Source organism: Silene latifolia, chromosome 11 (assembly GCF_048544455.1).
Source record: "Silene latifolia isolate original U9 population chromosome 11, ASM4854445v1, whole genome shotgun sequence".
NCBI classification, from domain to species: Eukaryota; Viridiplantae; Streptophyta; class Magnoliopsida; order Caryophyllales; family Caryophyllaceae; genus Silene; species Silene latifolia.
This window is the reverse complement of record NC_133536.1, coordinates 207,238,197-207,259,170: the sequence shown is the minus strand read 5'-3', so window position 1 is coordinate 207,259,170 and position 20,974 is coordinate 207,238,197. Positions and strand designations below refer to the sequence as shown.

Here is a 20,974-nt window from a genome sequence, read left to right as displayed (position 1 = left end):
ATCACCGCCATCTGTATGACAATAACGTCAAACTTATCTAGCAAGCCAACCGTTATTGATAAACGTGGACCAACTGATTATGATACAAAAGTATACTATAGGTGTGACTTTTAGGGACCAGTTGATCACCGCCATCTGTATGACAATAACGTCAAACTTATCTAGCAAGCCAACCGTTATTGATAAACGTGGACCAACTGATTATGATACAAAAGTATACCTTTTGATCCTTTTAGAGATTTATAAGTCCTTGCACTAATTGTAAAGGACACCAGCCCCAACAGTCCTTGTTCAAGCATTTTCATTGGTATTGTTCTCCATTACTCTGCTTTACATTTGTTATTTCAATTCCTTGTTATTATCTTGATATTATGCCATCCTTTACATCCTTATTAGTAGTTTGTTTAGTTTTTGTAATGAGTGAGTAGTTTACATATTTAGAGTGAAGGGGAAGCATGTTAATAAATTAGCATTTCATATTGTTAAAATTGGGTGTATGATTGTCAAAGTTTTATTGTCTCTATTATTTGCTTATGTTAGTCTTTGATTTGTGGCCAAAACCATTAGATTATACTTTTTAAATTCTCTTTTAAGACCGAAAGTCGAATGAAAAATAGACTAAGCATGAGTAGTAGGATGACCTCGTAAGATCGAAAGCCTCTAACACCTGTTTTAAGGTTGACAATAAACCGAGAGGCGGATGTTATTGACCTAGATAATTATCGACTTCACAATACCCGAATTTGACAATGACCCTATGCTAATTTACATGTGAAACCTATATCCCCTAGATTTTCCTTCATATTGTTATTTATCATTTTGTTAATTGCCTTTAATGTACAAATCAAACCTCAACCAATCAATTCGACTCGATCTAGATAAAGTTCGACCCATGACAACCTATTTAACAACTCCCGTCTCCCTGTGATTCGACCCCTACTTCCCTAACTGCATTATTTTGTTGTTAGCCTAGACCAGGGTATTTATCTTTGATTGGTGTGTAATAAGCAATATCAGGGTCCAGTTCACAAGTTACAACCAGGTTGTCCAGTTCACAAGTTACAACCAGGTTGGGAAAGTTTTAAATTTAACCTGACTCGGGATAAAGACGAATCAAACGGATTAGGAGAATGGTAACTCGACACGTAAAGCTGGTCAAAAGTGCGGACCAGCTTGGCCTGGCCTGCACCATTGGCCCATTTTTTAGTGCCAGTCCATCCTACCCCTACCCAGGTCGAGCCAAGCCCAGGACCAATGATTCTCAACCCAATCCACCCGGCCCGACAAAAAACAAACATTTAAATAAGTAAGCCCTGTATGGGTCAAGCAGGATCAGACTTGATAATAGGGATTCAGCCCGGCCCGATCCCTATTCAGTGTTGTGCTCAGGCCACTAACCTGCAACCTAGCCCGCCTCCACTAGCCACATCTACCGACAACTTGACAAGCAGGCCAGACTAGGCCAACCCGCGCCGTTGGCCACCTATACTCTAAAAAGTTTTTTAGCATAAAATTGACATTATTAATGCAAAGTAATGTTTGGGTACCAACTTTTGGGAAATGGATCATCTCCATTTCCTTTCTCTCCATTTCCTCTCACAATCTCTTTAAATAATAACTAGTATAGTTCCCGTGCTACAGCACGGTATTTTTTAGATTTATTTTATAAAGAAACTTTCTTATTAAATTAATTGCATAAATTAACTTTACTTTCAGTTTAATATTATAATGTACGGAGTACTAAATATAATCTTAGTAAGAGGTAGAAAACGAAAGTTTACTACCATCAAAGGACACTTTAAGTTAAGTTATTTTTGTCTCAAACTATTTTTACTTTACTGTTAAAAATAACACTATAATGTTATATCGTTACATGATATGACATTAAAATAAATTTAAGTGATGTAAGATCTAATTAAAATGTGTATTACCTTATAAGGAAAACATGTAAAAACAGTATACTACGCGTTTAAAAAGACAATTTACAAATAATTAACTAATATTTTTATTTTTATTTTTTATTTTTAATAAAAAAAATACATAAAAATTTGTTTCATTTAGAAAATCATATTTAGAGTCTAACTGATGATGAATAATATAAAAAGGAGATTTGCGTAACTTTAGAGTGTAATGGATGAAGGATAACATTTATGAAAATGATTGTATAATAAATTAGGGATAATAATTGTTTCTTGTAAAAGAGGTAAAATACAAATGTAATATTCTTTCCATGTATAGTTTTGAGAGTTATTTTCTTAGGCGGGAAAACTACTAAGAGTTTTTATTCTCTTAGTAGTAGGGGGGATTTCCCTTTTTACCCTCATTTTCCTTTATCTTTATGCGTAAATTTAGAACCGTTAGATATTGTTCAAATGCGATCCGGACCATTGATAAGAATTTACCTCTCCATTTCCTTTTAGGAAATTGAGAAAAAATGGGCTACAACACAAAATCTCATTTGTGACGGCACGTATCCGTCACTTTGGAGTGACGGATACCATTTTCCCTCACAAATGACCCAAATAGAGGAGAGGGGGAAGCACATGGGGGGTGCCCCCATCTTGCCCCCCTATTCGTTTTGTGAGTGGCATTATCCGTCACTTGCTCCGACCCGTCTTCAGCTAGACTTATTGCTCCAACTTTTGTACTCGTAACCGAATGTGTAACTTATATTTATGCGTCGTCTCGTCAAGCTCATATTAATGCACGTTGTTCTTTGATCCTTCTCCTCCACTCGTACTCGTACTTCGTTGTGGTTTACAATTACACAATCAATTCCTCGCAACTAGTCCCAAGTCACAGCTAAGTAGTCAACATCTTACCTTTTATTTTTGATAAATTGTTTGTCGTATGTGTTATAAATTTCGAAACACATAGCATGTGTGCGTACGTGATGAATGACGATTATTTCAAAACACAAATTCTTATTTAAGACGGATTAAGTAGAATGAATATGATAAAAGGAGAGCTTGTAGGACTAGCAAAACAATTTGTTAATTGCAAAAAACTGATATGACCGACTAAAATGAGGTCAACTGCCAAAAAAAAAAAAAAATCGTTAATTGCCCAAATGAAAAGGACACGTAGGTTTTATAGTAGGCGGATCAAATGGTCCAGGTCCACTAGCCCGACCTAGCTTCGCCCGGATTTTTTATTGGGCTTGAGCCTCTAATTGGGCCCAAGCCATAGGCCAGCCACAAAGGCCAACTTTTATTTCTGTCTGCTAAAGGTCGTCGACAATTTACTAATCATCGTCGACAATTTTAATGAACTTCCAAAATTACCCCTCCCTCACACCCCCCCCTATAATTTTTCCGTCTTGTTTTGTTTTCGTAAAAAAATAATTAATAATTACTAATAAACCCCGTTCGGGGATAGTTCGTTTTATTTTAATTTTTTAATTTATTGAAACTTATTTTAATTAGCGATTATCGATCCACGCACCCAAAACTAATTTAAGACGGAAATTAATAATTTTTTTTAAAAAAAAAAATTGTTGAAAAAGGACCTGGATGAAGAAATTTTTCGTCCAGACCAAGGTCCGGACAAAGAAATTTTTCGTCCGCCATGGTCCGGACAAAAATATTTTTCGTCCGACCAGTCAGACGGAAAATATTTTCGTCCGGATTCAGTCCGAGACGAAAAATATTTTCGTCCGAAAAAAAAAAAAAAAAAAAAAAAAAAATTTAAAAAAAAAAATTTTTTTTTTACAAAAAAAAAAAAAAAAAAAAATCCGGACGAAAATATTTTTCGTCTGGACGAAAATATTTTCTGTCTGGACGAAAAATATTTTTGTCTGGACCATGGTCTAAACGAAAATTTTCTTTGTCCGGACCTTGGTCTGGACGAAAATGTTTTTCGTCCGGAATTTTTTTTTTTTTTTTTTTTTTTTGAAAAAAAAAATTATTTTCTGACTTAGATTAATTTTTTGGTGCGGTAATCGATAATCGCTAAGTTCTCGTTCATGTTGTTAATTACAAATCCCGCTTTTTTTTTTTTTTTTTAAAAACCGTCTTTTTTTTTGTTTGAAAGATTTTAGTGAGACGTTAGTGAGACAGAAATTGACTTGTGTTTTAGTGAGACGGAAATTGCATTTTAGTGAGACGGAAATGGAGTTATGTTATGAAGGGCAAACTTGGAAATTTACATTAATTGTCGACGATAATTAGTAAATTGTCGACGACGTATAGCAGGACCCCTTTTATTTGGAGGTATTGGCCAAGCATTTGGCCCGTCCAAACATAAATTAATTTCATTGAAAAAATAAATTTCATTTATCATTCCAACGACCTACGTGCGCGGATATAGTACTCTTTCCGTCGCAGTCAATAATTTTACATTTGGTTTATTTTTCTCTTATAAAATAAAACAAATGTAAACTTTTACCGTGACTGAGGGAGTAGCTTACTATTATCGCAAATTTAGCTACGTGCCGATGTCAATTGTGTCACATATATTTGCACAAATCTTCACAGATATACATTCTATTAATATACAAATGTCTTCGAGACCAAATTCCTGCATTCGCCGATGGCATGAGTGATGGAAAAATGTCCGAAAATGACATTTGTTGGTCAGTGGGGACACTAAGGGTATGTTTGGATAGCAAAAATGGAGGGAAAGGGAGGGGAGGGGGAATGAGGGAAGGGAAAGGGAGAGAAGGGAAGGGGAGGGGAAATGGAGTGTGGCTGTTTGGATACAATTTCCCTCCAAATCTTGCCTATTGTGGAGAGATTTTGATTGGCTTGGAGGAGGGAAATTGGATCCCTCCAAATCTCTCCCCCGCCATTTCCCTTCACCCTCATTTGTTATCCAAACAAGGGATTTTGAATCCCCTGCTCTCCCTCCCTTTCTTTTCCCTCCAAATAACCCAATCCAAACACACCCTAAATATAATGTAAACCCTAAGTTGAAGAACTCCCTCGTCCTTAGACCCTCATCAAAATATCTTCCCGGCTCCTGCAACGTTCGCCAGACTAGCTCTCGTTAAATTAAGTGTAACATCTCTTATCCTCATATCTTTCTCTTAAAAAGAAGTAGGAGAAGGATGAAATACTGGATTGGGGGAGAAGCGGCACGATCGATTCACCACCACTAATAACAATTAACACTAGTCAAATCATATAAGCCAAATCTGTCGGTTCAGCTAGCGTTAAAAAACCTCCTCTCACCACCACAAAAATATTATGTTTAGTTCCGATGATACGAATTAAGGTTTCTTATTGCAATCCATTCTACCCCTCTTATTCACTATTTTCTTCCCTATTTCCTTATTCGGATTATTCGGGTTTTCTTCCCTATTTCATTTTTTGGGTTGATTTGTATGGTCCAAATTCATTTGCATGTGGGGTAGTGTGTTTTGTGTGGTCCACATTCACTTTCTTATTTCTTGTGCAAAAAGGTAAGAGGAAGAAAATGGTGAATAGGAGGGAGTATTTGTTTAGAAACGGAGTGTAAAATGACTAAAATACCCTTAGTCTAACCCTTCCCAAAACCCCTCGTGTAAGTAGTTAACACTTTAACATATTGCACACCACACATACGGTGTACTACTCTTAAAACTCTCTACTATTACTCCGCCACGCGCTGCTGTCTTCCCGCGATCAGTTTCCTCACGCGCCGCCATAAACCGGCGTCGCCGAATAATTAGGGTTTACAGTTCTGAAAAAGACGATGAAGATCTCCATTAAAACTCTCAAAGGCATCAATTTCGACATCCAAGTTAACCCTTGCGACACTGTATGTATATCATCTTTTGCTTTCTTTCTTAATTATTATTCTTTTGTTGCGAATTTCGGATTGTTCGATTTTTAATTCGTTATTTTAGGGTTCTGCTAGATTAATTTGGTACTGTGATTGATGTTTTCTTGAATTACGTGGTGTAATTCGATAATTGAAGTTCGAGTTCTTTGAAATGCGGTGATTGTGCTATTTTAGGGTTATGCTATATTTTGAAGTTCGAATTCTTTGAAATTCGTTATTTCAGGGTTATGTTAGATTAATTCGGTACTGGAATTATCATTATTTGTTTGTTGAATTAAGTGGTGTTATTTTCTTGGGGAAGAATTTGCTATGTGGTAATTGATTGGGAGATGGAGGTCAATTGCATCGTAGATTGAGGTCGTTTTTCAGTTGGATTTTCTTGTGGTTTTGTTTTAGGAGTGTGAAGATTACATTCCGTGTTGATGTCGATCATCAGTCTTGCTGACTAGAGTATTAACTGGATCATCGAGAAATTTGGGGAATAGTTAGTAGAGTTGTTAAAAATAGTAATCTAGGAAATTCTTGAAAGATTAAGATAGTTGCAAAGCCATTAGAATAATCTAGAGAAATGAAGAAATTGACAACTTTGTAATTGTCTCTAGAATGTTTGTGTAGCCATGGCTCCAAACATAGAGCTAATAGGTCACCACCAATACCGTCTCCCCCAAATATCATGTAATATAAACACATTCAACATATAAATAAAATCATCCATGTTGAGAATATCGGGCTCACAATACTTCCGCTGCCAGAATTCCAACAAGAGTTTTTGGTGAGAGTGCGAATTTGTGGTGGTCTTTGCTAATTGGAGTAGGTAACGAGGTAATGTCAATGGGATTTAGGTGCTACACTTTAAATTGAGTTTGAGAATGCTTAACGATCGCTAAGGCTTAGTTTCAAAAGATGCGATGGGAAACGGGAGTAAACATGTAAAGGAGTAAAAGTTATGATAGTATGACAAATTAGAATGCTATAATGAATGATCATGAACTAGAAGAAAAGGAATTTTCGAATTGTATAGTAGTGCGCTGTGCGCCGTGCTACTTCCACGTCTTCTACTAGGTGCACTTAAGATGGATTGTGGTGTATTGTGTAGTGTCTCGCTGAGTCTTGGACTTAAGCGTGCTCTAGAAGCTGCGGCTTTTTAAACTAAGTGTAATGGTACTGTGTAATTTGTATGTGAGTGCATTTGTGGTTGTATTTCTTCTCGTGGAAAACTAATAGAGTTCTTGGAGTGAGACTTTTACGTGCCATAAAATTTTCGAGATCAAATAATAGTGTTTTTGGCATGACTATATTTAAACAACAAGCTTGATGATAATCATTGTCGTTTGGACTAAAGGTGTCAGAATTACCAAGCAAATCTGTGAGTAAATCACTTAGTGGGTTTCCTACTTTTCACTGCTTATAGGGAAGCTAGTGGTGAAAAATTGAAAAATGTTTTATGGGAAGGGAAATCGAGTAATTTATGACGCTGGATTAAGCTTTTTCTCCCCTTGCTGTGATGTGGACGCTTGAGTATGCCACAGTAATTCCTTAACAAATATAATCATGTTCCTCCCTAATAAAATCTAAGATTTATATATATATATATTTTTGATGGCGCTACTTCCGCCCCCCCTTTAAGAAAGTTTTAACAAAAGTGACTTAATTAGTAGTTAGGAGTGGCTCTGATGCTTCATTATTGTAAATGGTCTATTCAGATTGTAGATGTGAAGAAACAAATAGAGAATGTACAGGGTGCAGAGGCGTATCCAGTTGATAAACAGGTGCTCATCCATCAGGGTAAGGTTCTTAAGGATGCCACAACACTGGAAGAGAATAATGTTGTCGAGAACAGCTTCCTAGTTATTATGTTGAGTAAGGTAAGCTTTCTTTTGATCGTACTCTATTGGATTGTTCAATTAACTGTTGTATCTTGGGGTAAATGATAATCAGTTGTCTTGGATTAGTTAGTTGCTGGTACCAACTACCAAGGTTACCCTCTGCAACTAAAGGGGTCACGGGTTCAAATATTTTTTGTCCCACTTAGTTTCCTCCCTTCATAAAAAAAAAAAAACGTTTCTCTGTTTATCTTCCCTTGATTTTTCATGAAACTGTTGAAATATTAATGGTATTTTTGTGGTTCTTTATACTCTGGTGATTGTTTTAGGCGAAGGCTGCAGCTGGAGGTTCATCTGGAACACCTGCTGCCCAGGTAGGCTGTCAGAGAGAAATATAGTACTAAGGAACATAGTTGTGGTGTTATCTGCAACATGTGATATAGCTCTTTTAACGTGAGTGTTGTAGGTGGTAGTTCCTTTCTACCAGCCTCCTACTAATCGGTTGGTGTTTGCAGGCCCAGACTCAGACTTCTACATCCCCAGTTCCTGTGCCAACATCAACTGCTCCACAAGCTCAGTTAGGAACTGTTCTCTTGTCTAGTTGGCTTTCACGTCAATATTTTTTCTCAGATATAGTCGGCGAACTTAGCTACAGTCCTCTCTGTTTTCTTACCGTGCCATCATTATTGTAGGCCACAGACTGATACTGAATCTGTTGCTGCGCCTGCAACTGCCCCTCCTTCGTGAGTGATTGCTTGTTTTCTGCTTATGTCCTTCATTGCCTGTTTGCAAGCCCTTCTATTTATTTATTTTTACATACATTCATCTAATTGTCGTTTGTATTCGTGACTGCTTTAATATCCATTGGGTCAAAAATAGTGGTGAAGCAAATGTCTATGGTCAAGCTGCATCAAATTTAGTTGCGGGAAGTGGCTTGGATACTACAATTCAGCAGATTTTAGATATGGGTGGTGGAAGCTGGGATAGGGATACAGTTGTTCGTGCATTACGTGCTGCTTTTAACAATCCTGAGAGGGCGATTGAATATCTATATTCTGTATGTTCATCTTCTGTAAATGCTTTTTATTGCTCATTTTTACTGGGTTTGTAATTTTACTTGCACCGACTAAAATCTATTCTTACTTTTCTGATGACTGTCTTCAAGCAGTAGCATTTTTATTTTTTTCCTTTGTTTATTTGTCTGGTAAGCCAGTGGGAAGAATTAACAACATTCTACTTTCTCTTCATATTTTGGTTTGAGTCTATTCCACACTTTTAATTGATTTCAGAAACACCAGTATTCATGAGGCTTTAGATGTGCTCTGCCCATTTTCTAGTTTGAATTATACTCTCCCAATATTATTTAACTAAAATCTTCTAATTCGAATTATTAATATATGATTAGCTAGTGTTGCTCCCCTTTTGTTTTTCACTTTTTCTTTTCTTTTTTTCGCATTTTTGAGGCGTGCATTCACCCATGGACAGTTCTAAAGGATGATTCATGTCAGCCGACCCCAAATCATTTTGGGATTAAGGCTCTGTTGTTGTTGTTGTTGTTGATTAGCTAGTGTTGATATTCTTAACAATCAGGGAATACCCGAACAAGCTGAAGTTCCTCCAGTTGCTCGAGCGCCTGCTCCTTCTCCTGCTGGTGGACAGGCTGCAGATCTTCCAGCTCAGGTTCCTCAAGTAGCTCTACCATCAGGTGGTCCCAATGCCAGTCCTTTGGACCTTTTCCCACAGGTGTGTTATTTCTGTCTTGTAGGCCTTTTAGCTTTAGCTTGTGCGGGATAAGAATGATTTTCCTCCTGTTTCCACTGAAATCAGTGTATATAATAGAATCGTGAATAGTAGAGAGAGAGGGAAAAGTTTAGAGAAGAGATAGAAAATGTATTAATACTCAAAAAAAGAAAGGAAATCGTAGTAGGACAACGCAAAATGGGAAGTAAGAGGATAATAGTAGGATAGAAGAAGTAATATTAAATTTATAGCCTCCTTGTAATTGGAATTTGTATTATTTTTGGAACCAGGGCCTTCCCAATGTGGGATCAAATGCTGGCGCTGGCTCGTTAGATTTCCTTCGCAACAGTCAACAGGTAGACGAATATCTACTTAGTATGCTTATTAAGTTAAGTTCTTAGTCACTTTCTTTATTATATTTTTTTTTGTGTCTAGTTCCAAGCCTTGCGAGCTATGGTTCAAGCCAATCCCCAGATCTTGCAGGTATGCTCTTCTTTTTGTTTCATTGTGTTTGCAGTGATAGCAACTTAGCAAGTGTTGTAGAGTGTTTTTTTTTTTTTTTAAATTTTTAAATTTTTTGGAATAAGAGAGGTTTAAAATCTTGAAATCTTTGTCAGCCTATGCTTCAAGAACTAGGAAAGCAGAACCCACATGTGATGAGGCTTATTCAAGAGCACCAAGAAGATTTTCTGCGCTTGATGAACGAACCTGTTGAAGGAGGTGAAGGGTAATGAGGCTTATCTTTGTTCACACAATACTGTCACAGTTTTTGTTATGGAAGATGAGTTTGTGGCTGATAGTGGTATTGGACACTTCCACCATACTCACATGAATATCATATTAAGATAGTATCCCCCTCTAAATATCAATATAATATCTCTCTGTGAGTACGGTGGTCGGTGGTAGTGGAACACATACCACTCCGTGACACCCTAGGTTGCACGGACACTCCTCCTAATCGGCGTTCCCGTGTCGGACACGACACTCGCCGGACACACGTCAAAACGTGTCGGACACTTGTAAAGCCGTGTCTAACTTTCATCTTTTATTTGGGCACGTGTCCGACACGTGTCCATGGTATTTTGAGCCGTGTCCATGGTATTTGGACACACCTTCAAACGGAATCAAGTTGTATTTAAGGTAAATGGCGTGAATTGTTATATGGTTGAATTTGGTGGGGAAATAAGTTGAATTAGCGGTAGATGATGTTCTTTAGACTAGTAATGAGATGTCGAAATAGTTGATTATAAGTTAGTTTTTGGTTTTGAAAATGAGAATGAGTTATTATTAACGTCAAGTTTTACCTTCACTTATTTAAATTTAATATTCAAATACTTTTTCAAAAATAAAATCGCACATAAATAAATATAAAATATATATTTTATTAAATTTAAATGACGTGTCCCGTGTCCTAAATTTCATGAGATGCCGTATCGCGTGTCCGTGTCGTGTCAGTGTCCGTGTCCGTGTCGGTGCTACCTAGGTGACACCCCATACTGTTTTGTTATCCCTCAAACTCTCTTTTTTTCCTTGGAAAGAACACTACCAGTCTCTCAGAGTTACTAATTACTATTCCTCACACCCGCTTCTTTTGTGGAACAGTAATGCAGCTGCCCAATTAGCATCTGCAATGCCACCAACTTTGAGCGTTACTCCGGAGGAGCGCGAAGCCATTGAGCGTGTATGTACCCGATTTGTTTCGCAAAATAACATCTTCATTCACATGCATGTGTTTTTTTCCTGCTATCTAGTGCCACCGAGATTTTCATTCATAAGACCCAAAATTTGCATGAGATTTTGGTAGCACATATGAGATTAGACCTAGCAAAACCTGAGCAATGCAACTCGACACGGGGATGAAAGTTATAACACAGCAGACCGGAACAATTGAGCCAATCAGAAAATAACCCAAAACCAAAATGACTTGATCCATACTGACCCCGAAAATACCCAAAATAACTACTTTGAAATGAGAAATATTAATAATCACGATCCAGATGGACGCAAGGACTAGCCTCTTAACCACTCGACCTGAAATGACTCCTACTATAAGGTAAATGACTTGATCAAAACCTGATCCAAATGACCAGCAACCCATCACCCTGACAATTAGGCGAGTAATATTTAATCAAGTAATATTATGGTTGGTGTCTCATAGTCGCATGTGTGATCGTCTCCTACAAAAAGAACTGAAAAATCATGCCATATGAGTGCTTTAAACGAGGTCATTTTTTAAACATTGTTTTCTAGTGCATGTTTTGTTGGATGAGATGTGCAACTGTGCATCAATTTAAGTTTTTATAGCATAAAAAATTGCGAATTTCTCTACTGAAGGACACATTGCTTATGGTCTTTGTCTTGCAGCTTGAGGCTATGGGCTTCAGACGGGCCACTGTTTTGCAAGTGTATTTTGCATGCGACAAGGATGAGACGATGGCTGCAAACTACCTCTTAGATCACATAGAAGAGTTTGCGAATGAGGATGATGAAGGCGGTCTCTCGTGAAATTAAACATCTTTTAGTGTCCTTGACCGTTCTCTGCATAGTCATTTTTTTAGCTCATGCCAAATGGAGAATCACCTTTGTAATTGCAAGGCTTTCGAAACACTTATGCTAGATTGTTCCAACGTTAGGTAAACCGAATGACCAAGATATATAAAACTCGTGATTTGCATGTACAAATTTCGACTTTGAATTATTTTGAGCTTTTGGGGAATTGGTCTTTTGTTATTTCATGAAACCCCTGTTCTGGATACGCTCATACAGATTAAGATCATCCATTCCCGGCCTGGGAGAGAAGTTGATTCAACTAAAGCGCGTGAAATTAAGATGGATCACCGTCTTCAGATATATTTGTACTTCATAACGACACAGATGCATAGAGTCTTAATCATAGAGAATGCTCTCCTTTTTATTTCTAAAAGTAGCAAAGACTGCATAGTTTCGAAATGAAACAGCAAATGTCTCCGAACTTAATTAGTCAAGTGATCAGATTGAAAAGGGCATGCCGAAGTCGACATTTTTAACGACTGGGCGTGGACGAAGTCGATGCTTTTAACAAGAATTTATATGACATGGTCTTATTAGTGAGACCAACTCATTAACCACATATGTACAGAAGGAATACTGGAGTTGGTCTCACATACGAGACTCGGTGTACTATCATCCACAGTGAACCGTTCATAACCAACTGAACTGCACGCTTCCGCAAGTAGTCCAAGTAATTACATAATTTCAGGAGAAACATTACAAGAATGCTGTTCAGTTACCCTGGATAATCAAGTCGAGTAGAGAATCGAATCCCTAGTATAACAAAGACGGAACTCTATAGAAAAAAAAAAAACAAATACAACGGAAGTTCAAGAGAAAAAACCATTATAGGTACTCAAGAAGCGAGGTTACCACCGCTTTGTTGCCATAAATTAATGATATCGGTCGCTTGATTGAGAAGAATAATCATTTGTTTTTGAGAGATCCAGGGTTTGCTCTCAAGCAACACCTTGAGCTCTTCCCAAGCATCTTTCCTAGGCCAGAAGTAGTATGGACTTAATGGTATAGTGCCATGTCCTGGGACGGTTTGGTCGAGTGCTAGACCGATGTTCTTCTCCATCCATATGAATTTCAATACTAGCCTCGGCTTATCCGTTGACTTTGGAACCACTTTGAGGGTCTACATTAACATTACAACGATCATATCAATCACCACTCACGACCCATGGCACTAGATAGTTTACATTTGCTTTTAGATACGATTTTTTCATGTAAGCACGACACAAGATAGTTTACATTTGGTTTTAAGTAGTTTCACATTCATTCTCCGTCTCATAAAACATGCCCAAAAAGAACACAAAAGGAACTATCTGAGACTCGGTTATGTTATCCAATAACATCATCTCATTGTATTCATTTTTGTTAATCAACACACTAAAGGGTGTGTTTGGATTGAAGAAATTGGAGGGAAAAGAAAGGGAGGCAGAGCAGGGAATTTAAAATCCCTTGTTTGGATAGCAAATGAGGGTGAAGGAAAATGGAGGGAGAGAGATTTGGAAGGATCCAATTTCACTCCTTCAAACCTAATCAAAATCTCTCCACAATAGGCAAGATTTGGAGAGAAATTTTATCCACACCCCCACCCCATTCCCCCTCCCCTTCCCTTCTCTCCCTTTCCCTTCCCTCTTTCCCCCTCCCCTTCCTTTCCCTACACTTTTGCTATCCAAACACACCCTTAGGCCTTGTTTGGATAGAAAAAAAGGAGAGAAGAGAAAGGAAGGGGAGGGGGAAGGAGGGAAGAGAAAGGAAGGGAAGGGAAGGGGAGGGGAGGGGAGGGAGAATGGAGTAGATGATTTTCTCTGCAAATCTTGTCTATGTTGGCGGGGAAATAATTTGCCTTGGAGTAGGGAAATGAAGGGATCCATTTTCTCTCCTCTCCAAATCCCTCTACCTTTATTTTGCTAACCAAACAATGAATTTCTCATCATTCCAATTCCCTCCCCTTCCTTTCCCTCCAAATCCCTCAAACCAAACACACCTTAATATACCCATTCCCCGACTTAACCACTAGACGAAGACATCATTGGTCCGGGAATTGACACATCACATCTGCAGTATAGCTCTTATAACCTGCACAACACTTAACCACTAGACAAAGACATCATTGGTTCGGAAACTGTTTCCTGATTTCCTTGATGATTTTCAGCAGCAGCTTACAGTATTGAATTACAGGCAAATTGCCTCCTAGAATACCAATCTAATAAACCGATAAACCTATGTTACTCTGACTCGGCTGCAAGTGTCAGACACGACAGGCTACCAAAGTGAAATGTCGGGGTAACATCACAGTAAACGAAACTATCAGAACAAAAAATAACCCCATTACATCAAATCAACTAATCAATGCTCAAATTTGACATGAAAGAAAACAAGATTACCTCTGTATTAGCATCAATGGATGGAATATCATCTACATCAAAAGAGACATCAGGAACAGTTTCAGCAGAAGAAACAGACGTACAAAAGTTTCGATTTTTGTTCGAAAACAGGGAAAATGAAGGAGAAGAAAAGGGTAATGGGTTAGTTGCAAAGGTTGAAAATTTAGAAGGTTTAATAGAGAGTATGGAAGATGGGTATGGTGAAGGTTTAACAATGGCATTAAAATTTGGTAGGACAGCCATTGTTAACATCTTTGAAGCTTTAACTCGAGTTGAGAAAGGGAGTGACAAAAGTTATTGTGTGTGAATGATCGAAAGCCGTGTTCTATTAAGATAAGGAGAATTCTCCCAACATTAATCTACTCGGGAGCGAAATTAAGGGTTGACACCATCAGCACGGGCTGACCCGGGCTGACCCACCCTTGGCCCGCTATTTTAGGCAATTTGGCTTGACCCGCCCGCGGCTCATGTCCTAAATTTCCAGCCTTGCCTGCTCATGGCCGGCCATTTTAGTAAAATACTCTCTCCTATTCATTCATTTTATCCCTTTTTCCTTATCGAAGCTAGTCGGATTTTTGTCTCTCTTTCCTTCGGATTTTTATCCCTCTTTCCTTTTTTGGTAACTTTTGTGTGATCCAAATTTAATTACATGTGGTGTAGAGTGGAATAGAGTGTTTTGTGTGGTCCAAAATCATTTTCTTAATTCTTGTGCAAAATAGAAGTGGACAAAATGAATGAATAGGAGGGAGTATAAAATAAAATAAAATTGTTCAGGCCCGCCAGCCCGGCCCGCCTAAAATAGAACACAGTACTAGCCCAGGTTATATTTCCCACATTCCGACCGACCCGCCTCACTCATAGGCTTGATCAGAAGAGCCCGTCCCGGCCCGAGAACACCTCTAAATGAGGCGGTTGTCCACTAGGAGAATGAGAATTTTCAAAAATAAATCTTGGTTTCCCTTATGTCAACTCAATTGGGCTATTGTTTTCATTATTTTTGAGAAAAAGTTTTTGCAAAGGATCCTAAGCTTATTCTCGAATTTTATTTTATAACGGGCTTACATTATGAGTAATAATTGACCTAGAAATCTAGTATCATTTGCATGGATTAGTTTAAAAATAATAATTTACAAGATTATTACTAAGACATAAAAGAATATATGAAAGGTAAACCAATAACTAAGACAAAGAAAATAAAAGGTAAACAAATGACGAGACAAAGAGAGTAATTAATACTAATGTAAACAAGTACGAAGTACTTCGTGTTCGGAGTAAAGCTTAAAAGAACGATATTGATAGTCAGTGACTCAGTTGGCGTTGATGAGGAATCGAGGATGCCAATGATCTCTGTCATTGAAGGTCCTATTGTAACGACTTCTTTACATAGTTTTCTCTTATGGTCCCTTACGTTTCATGCCAGGGGTAAAACTATTCACGAGTTAAAGCTGTAAATTTGTGAAGATCCACCATCCCCGAACTCTCGAGTCGCCTAACAACAGTTAGATTCCACGATTATCATCATTAAAAGCTGAGTACACAAGAACATAAAAAAAAAAAAAAAAAAAAAAATTAAAAATGACCATTTCAACTCAATAAATATTTACCGCCAAAAAAAAAACTCAATAAATACTAGTTCGACATTAGTTAATACAATTGACGCTCCAAAACGTAAACTGACATTTCGCTTCAAAAGTAGGAAACGATATCCTTCACGGGACGGGCGCACATTTTTGCTACACCAACAAAATTCAAAAAATCTTTAACAAGCACTTTAGAGCTCTCTCTACCTAATATACACTAAAACTGCCGGAAAATGGGAACGTCTCTAAATTCCATTATGCTCACCAAGAGATGCATATGGATGCAGGGGCGAAGCCAGGATTTAATTTCTGGGGTAGCAAAAAAAAATTAAAAAGAAAAATTAAAAAGGAATTTGTAGGTAGTGGGATTCGAACCCGAGGCGCTAGGTTGGCAATGAAAGCCTTTACCATTGAACCAGAATATCTATTGTACATTTAATGAGATAACATTTATTTATTGCTCATTCAACAATAATTGGGGTAGCAAAAATCCGTCTTCTAAACCAATTTTTTAAAGTTTGGGGTAGCGACCGCCACCCCTTGCTACTAGGTAGCTTCGCCCCTGTATGGATGGCTTCTGAACTTAATAAGACGATGGAAAATCAACAAGATATTAGAGCTACTCACTTTTAGAGCGATAGTCTCACTTTTCAAAAAATGAATACGCCTTTTTCTTCGTCGTTTTAATTATTTTGCTTCCAGTGTGTTGTCCTCCGTTGAATCTCTAGGCTTTTCCAGGGATTTTGTAGCGCCATCATATTCTGAGGAATCTAATAGTTCGACTTCTGTTTTTGCAATTGCGTCTTCATTGACTTCGGAAGGTGTTGACTTAAAGTCTTTATCTTTTTCTTCTGGTTTTACAATACTATCGTAAGTATCAGCTTGGGCTTGGGCTTGGGCTTGGGTTTCAGATGGTCCAGACATAGTCGAAAATTCATGCTTCTGGATAGTACTTTCACATTCAGCAGAATCTCTCTTGTCTGACTCTTGCCTATTTTGAGAAGTTTCTGGCTTCGTAGCCATGTCTTGATCTTCTATTTTTTCAGAACTGTCTATAAACCCTTGATCCAAGGCTATGTTCAGATTCTCCACAGAAGTTTGACTTTCAGAATTCTCAACGGTAACAATATTATCTTGGCTCACAGTTAATTCTAAGCATTCGCTGACATTTTCAGGAGACGCAATATCCTTATTTTCGGATGAGAGATTCTGTACAGAATCAACCGAAGATTCTAGAGGCCGATTTCCATCAAATACATCGTTTACCTCTAAAAGGGATGCCTCCTGCTCTTCAGAACTTTGGACGGTTGTCAAATCAATTGGGTTATCATTGCTTGTAGACTTTTCTGTCATGATATCGATAGAAGATTCTAGAGGCCGATTTCCATCAAATACATCGTTTACCTCTAAAAGGGATGCCTCCTGGTCTTCAGAACTTTGGACGGTTGCCAACTCACTTGGGTTATCACTGCTTGTAGACTTTTCTGTCATGATATTAACTTCATCGACATCTCCAGATATTTCCATCGAATCCCGACTTTGGGATGCCTCAGAAGGCCGCTCACTACTTTCATATTCAGCATTTTTCGGGGATGACTCGAGAGTCGGTTCCTCCTTTTCAGGATTTTGATAAGGTTGAGAGTTTTCTTTTGCATCAGTTGAAGTTACAAAGCTTGAAAATTCCTGGAAATCATCCTCCTCTTCAGAATGGCTTTCATTCGTGGAAGATTTTTCAGCATTGGATGGAGTATCAGTAGCGTTGGTATTTGTAACTGTAGGAAATGACTGAAATGCATCCCAGTCATCTTCATTTTCATCTTCATTTTCGAGATCCTCACTTGGTTCATTTGGGAGAGTGGTGGCTGAATTTGGATCCTTAATTTGTAATGATTGATTGGGTAATTTGATTTGTAATGATCCCCCACTGGGTTTGACCGGCGTTGACTGGTGTTCTTGTGTTACAGATGCACGGATGATATTCTGTAAAGAAGATATTACATCGAGCAGAAGAAGCATTATTTGCCAATTATCATAAACCAGTTTATAGCAAAAAGCACCACATTTCCTATCACCAATGTGTAACTGAACTAAAAATGTACTCAGTACATTGCAAGAAGTTGATCAGAAGGCACGATTACAGAATATATAGCTTGTTTGCTTGCCAACTAGGGGTGTAAACGAGCCGAGCCGAGCTCGAGCTTACCTATGATCGAGCTCGGCTCATATTGTAAAAGTCGAGTTCGAGCCCGAATCCGAGCTCTTGAAATCAAAGCTCGGGATCGGCTCATATAATATTTTACGAGTCCGAACCCGAGCCCGAGCTTTGTTTGCGTACTATTTTTTCGAGCATTATTTTAATTATAACGTAATTTTTTATTTAAAAATTCAAATTCAAATGAGAATATTATTTTTTTGTTAGCTTATAATAACAGTTATTATGTAATTTTATCTTATAATCTAATATTTTAATTTATTTATTTTAAAATTGATACAATTTAAGTAAATATATTGAAAAACAATAAGTAATTTTAAAAATAACGAGCTCAAACGAGCTCCCGAGCCGAGCCTTAGTGTGCTCAAGCTCGGCTCGGTTTGGGCTCAGCTTAGTTCGAGCCCGAGCTCGAGCTCAGTTTGACCGATCTCGAGCCGAGCTTTGACCGAGCCGATCCCGAAGGCTTGTCGAGCAGGCTCAGTTCATTTACAGCCCTATTGCCAACATTGAAATCAATAGTACTTCAAAAATATATAGCACCTCATATTTGTAAATGTTTCACTTTATCAAGAAAATTATCTAGGCAAACCTCTGTTGATGTTTCAGAAGAATAAACATCTGCCTGCATATAAACAGACGTCAACACGCGAGTCCAACTTATATTACTACCACGAAATCAATCAATAATATACAGGACTCTCATGCTTAGCCCAGGACCCTACTGCCAACATCCATTTCTGCAATTTCGATAAAATGCGCCTCAACTGACAGCACTCCCTCATTTTATTTTTGTAATAAATGTCATTCTCACATATCAAGGGACTGACTTTTTAATTGCATCCTATTTTTTTGGGGTCCTGGATTATGATGGAATAAAGGAAAATTGCCCTCTAAATTGGCTACAACTTCTTCATGTTGTTACATGGGCAAGTCTGTGTACATTCACCCCTCAAGTCAATAACATAATGTTACCTTTTTGTTAAGCGAAAGTCAGACCTATTTTTCGAAACCAAAAACGTCACAAAGAAAAAAAAAACGGAGGAAGCATAAACAGGTAATTATGTATACCACACAAACAATAAAAGCGGAAAATTCATATATTTGAGAATGATGCATTTACCAGGCAGTCTAGAATGAAAAGCAAAGAATTGAGGGGAAGAAAAAAGCAATTCATGTATGAATAGTTGAAAAGCAATTAATACCTGGATCTGTTTCCTATCTTCATCGGACATCTCCAGTAGTACATCCTTCAGGTGGATCGCGACCGAGGGAACCTGGACAACCTGAGAGACCAGCCTGATGACTATGCTTCTTAAATCATTCTGTCCCTGCAATGATTCAATCAAAGATAAGTTAGAGCCACCAAAATAGTTGTGAAATGTATACTAAAGAGGAAAGAAATACTCAGATGCATATTACAGAAGAACAATGTAATCGAGTGCTTCAAATCCAAAGATTTAATAGTTGAGATACCTCAGACATGTTGCCTTCTGTCCCTGACAAAACCATGATAACTGCTTCCAGAAGCAAACTTATTAGACCTCTTTGACACTCAATTTCCTTCGAAAGGGTTTGCATAAGCACTAAAGTTTTCAAACACTCTCCAGCAAATGCAGCTGATTCCTTGGTTACAGGTTCCTGACCACAAATATAAATCCATCAGACTGATACCAAGTTTCGACAAGATTCAGATTCAGATTATCTTAATCACTTGATTACCGTCACAATTTTTTTGATGACAATCAAAATATCTCCGAAAAGTTCTCCAGATAAAAACAACAGGAAAGAGCGGCCACTAGAGTTGAGTTTTTTCTGAATTGTGTTTTTCAGCACTTGCAAGCCAATTGCTTGAACCTGCACATTGAATAGTTTCCCTCAGGCATCATTTTTAAAGTGATCCATATTCAGTGTATTTCAGACAGTTATTTAAAAGGAATTATATACCTTCATATTAGCATGCATAAGCACAAATGAGAAAGACCTGATGCAACCACAGGAAAATGTTGCGTTTGTAGAGCAACCTTCCTCTGGAGAAAGTTCCATCTTAAATAACAGGTCAGCAAAGAATAACATCTGCTCAAGGCAGAAGGTAAGCTTTGCGAAAACAAGTCTGCGCAAGTTGGACATTTTATTTTCTAAAAGACAAATTGCCTCAATGCAGTCTTTGGCCAAATTAGACACGGCATTTTGACCAGCTCCAATAATCATTTGTAAATGATGGGCAGTAACAATTTCACGATTGGATTTCTCTGCACAGTGAACAGAAACACCTTATCAACCAATGAAAAAATTGGACACAAAAAATGAAAGGCGTGTTACGAGATACGTACAAACAAGACTAAAAACAAAGGATCATCATATATTAGGTTGGTGATGGTGGGAGAAGAGGGTGGTTATCCCAAACCCTTTGTTTGGATACAGAAGTAGGAGGGAAGGGTAGGGGATAGAGGGTAAGGAAGCATCGGTATTTTTTATCCAAATCGTTTCTGTTATGAATGGTCTTTTCCTTACAACTCAATTTTGCTGACCAAAAAAAAAGAAAATTGTTCCATTCCCTTTCCCTCAAAGTTCCTCTATCCAAACAAGGGGTAAGACGCCAAACATCACCCAAACATATACCATTCTACTGAAGCAAAATGCCTCTAAATCAAACATAGTAAAATAAGCATCAGCATCTAGTGACCACTTGGTTCCTTATTTTTATATTTTCTCTAGGGTGGGGGTTATGAAAGTAAAATGAAAGACATATCAGCAAAATGCTTGGTGTTGCCATTCGCCCATCCTGACAAACAAGACTCTCTTTTATCAAAGATTATACCGCAAATTAGACAGACCCATAGAGCTAAGGAAAAGAGTATCTTGCTAAAACAGTATCAACTATCAAGTCACCACTTTATTCCTTAATTGTATTGTGTCCACTAGGGTAAG

General features: G+C 37.8%; 3 protein-coding genes across 6 annotated transcripts in view; 1 reads left to right on the top strand and 2 right to left on the bottom strand.

The window, feature by feature from the left end:
* The first annotated feature begins 5,518 nt into the window (after window positions 1-5,518).
* On the top strand, window positions 5,519-12,042 carry LOC141612477 (ubiquitin receptor RAD23d-like). Its single transcript, XM_074431269.1, has 12 exons — window positions 5,519-5,739; window positions 7,467-7,628; window positions 7,916-7,960; window positions 8,102-8,163; window positions 8,279-8,329; window positions 8,466-8,643; window positions 9,177-9,329; window positions 9,617-9,682; window positions 9,762-9,809; window positions 9,944-10,053; window positions 10,929-11,007; window positions 11,691-12,042. Exons 1-12 carry the CDS (start codon window positions 5,674-5,676, stop codon window positions 11,829-11,831), a joined length of 1,161 nt encoding a protein of 386 aa, XP_074287370.1. The 5' UTR covers window positions 5,519-5,673; the 3' UTR covers window positions 11,832-12,042.
* Window positions 12,043-12,509: 467 nt separating this feature from the next.
* On the bottom strand, window positions 12,510-14,615 carry LOC141612478 (small ribosomal subunit protein cS23-like). Its single transcript, XM_074431271.1, has 2 exons — window positions 14,255-14,615; window positions 12,510-12,996 (listed from the first exon to the last, which is right to left on the bottom strand). Exons 1-2 carry the CDS (start codon window positions 14,504-14,506, stop codon window positions 12,712-12,714), a joined length of 537 nt encoding a protein of 178 aa, XP_074287372.1. The 5' UTR covers window positions 14,507-14,615; the 3' UTR covers window positions 12,510-12,711.
* A 749-nt stretch (window positions 14,616-15,364) lies between these two features.
* Window positions 15,365-20,974, bottom strand: part of LOC141612476 (protein SWEETIE) — a 34,469-nt gene continuing 28,859 nt past the window's right edge. The window contains exons 44-49 of one of the 4 annotated variants that reach the window (XR_012529103.1): window positions 19,991-20,295; window positions 19,766-19,900; window positions 19,520-19,684; window positions 19,249-19,374; window positions 16,462-17,814; window positions 15,365-15,743 (exon numbers count right to left, since the gene is read on the bottom strand). Coding sequence is in view for 1 of the 4 variants with exons in the window: in XM_074431268.1 (XP_074287369.1) it covers window positions 16,522-17,814; window positions 19,249-19,374; window positions 19,520-19,684; window positions 19,766-19,900; window positions 19,991-20,295 (2,024 nt within the window). In the remaining 3 variants the exon portion in view is untranslated. Of the gene's footprint in view, window positions 15,744-15,766; window positions 15,783-15,959; window positions 16,144-16,222; window positions 17,815-19,248; window positions 19,375-19,519; window positions 19,685-19,765; window positions 19,901-19,990; window positions 20,296-20,974 lie in introns of those variants that run through there. The other 3 variants (XR_012529105.1, XR_012529104.1, XM_074431268.1) reach the window with 3 other exon arrangements.

What these genes read in the sequence shown, in the direction of transcription:
- LOC141612477 (XM_074431269.1), top strand. Translation starts at nt 5,674, where the DNA reads ATGAAGATCTCCATTAAAACTCTCAAAGGCATCAATTTCGACATCCAA. An exon ending in CCTGCAACTGCCCCTCCTTC is followed by an intron (nt 8,330 to 8,465) that starts GTGAGTGATTGC and finishes GGTCAAAAATAG; the next exon opens with TGGTGAAGCAAATGTCTATG. An exon ending in AGCGCGAAGCCATTGAGCGT is followed by an intron (nt 11,008 to 11,690) that starts GTATGTACCCGA and finishes TTTGTCTTGCAG; the next exon opens with CTTGAGGCTATGGGCTTCAG.
- LOC141612478 (XM_074431271.1), bottom strand. Translation starts at nt 14,506, where the DNA reads ATGTTAACAATGGCTGTCCTACCAAATTTTAATGCCATTGTTAAACCT. An exon ending in CCATTGATGCTAATACAGAG is followed by an intron (nt 12,997 to 14,254) that starts GTAATCTTGTTT and finishes ATGTTAATGTAG; the next exon opens with ACCCTCAAAGTGGTTCCAAA.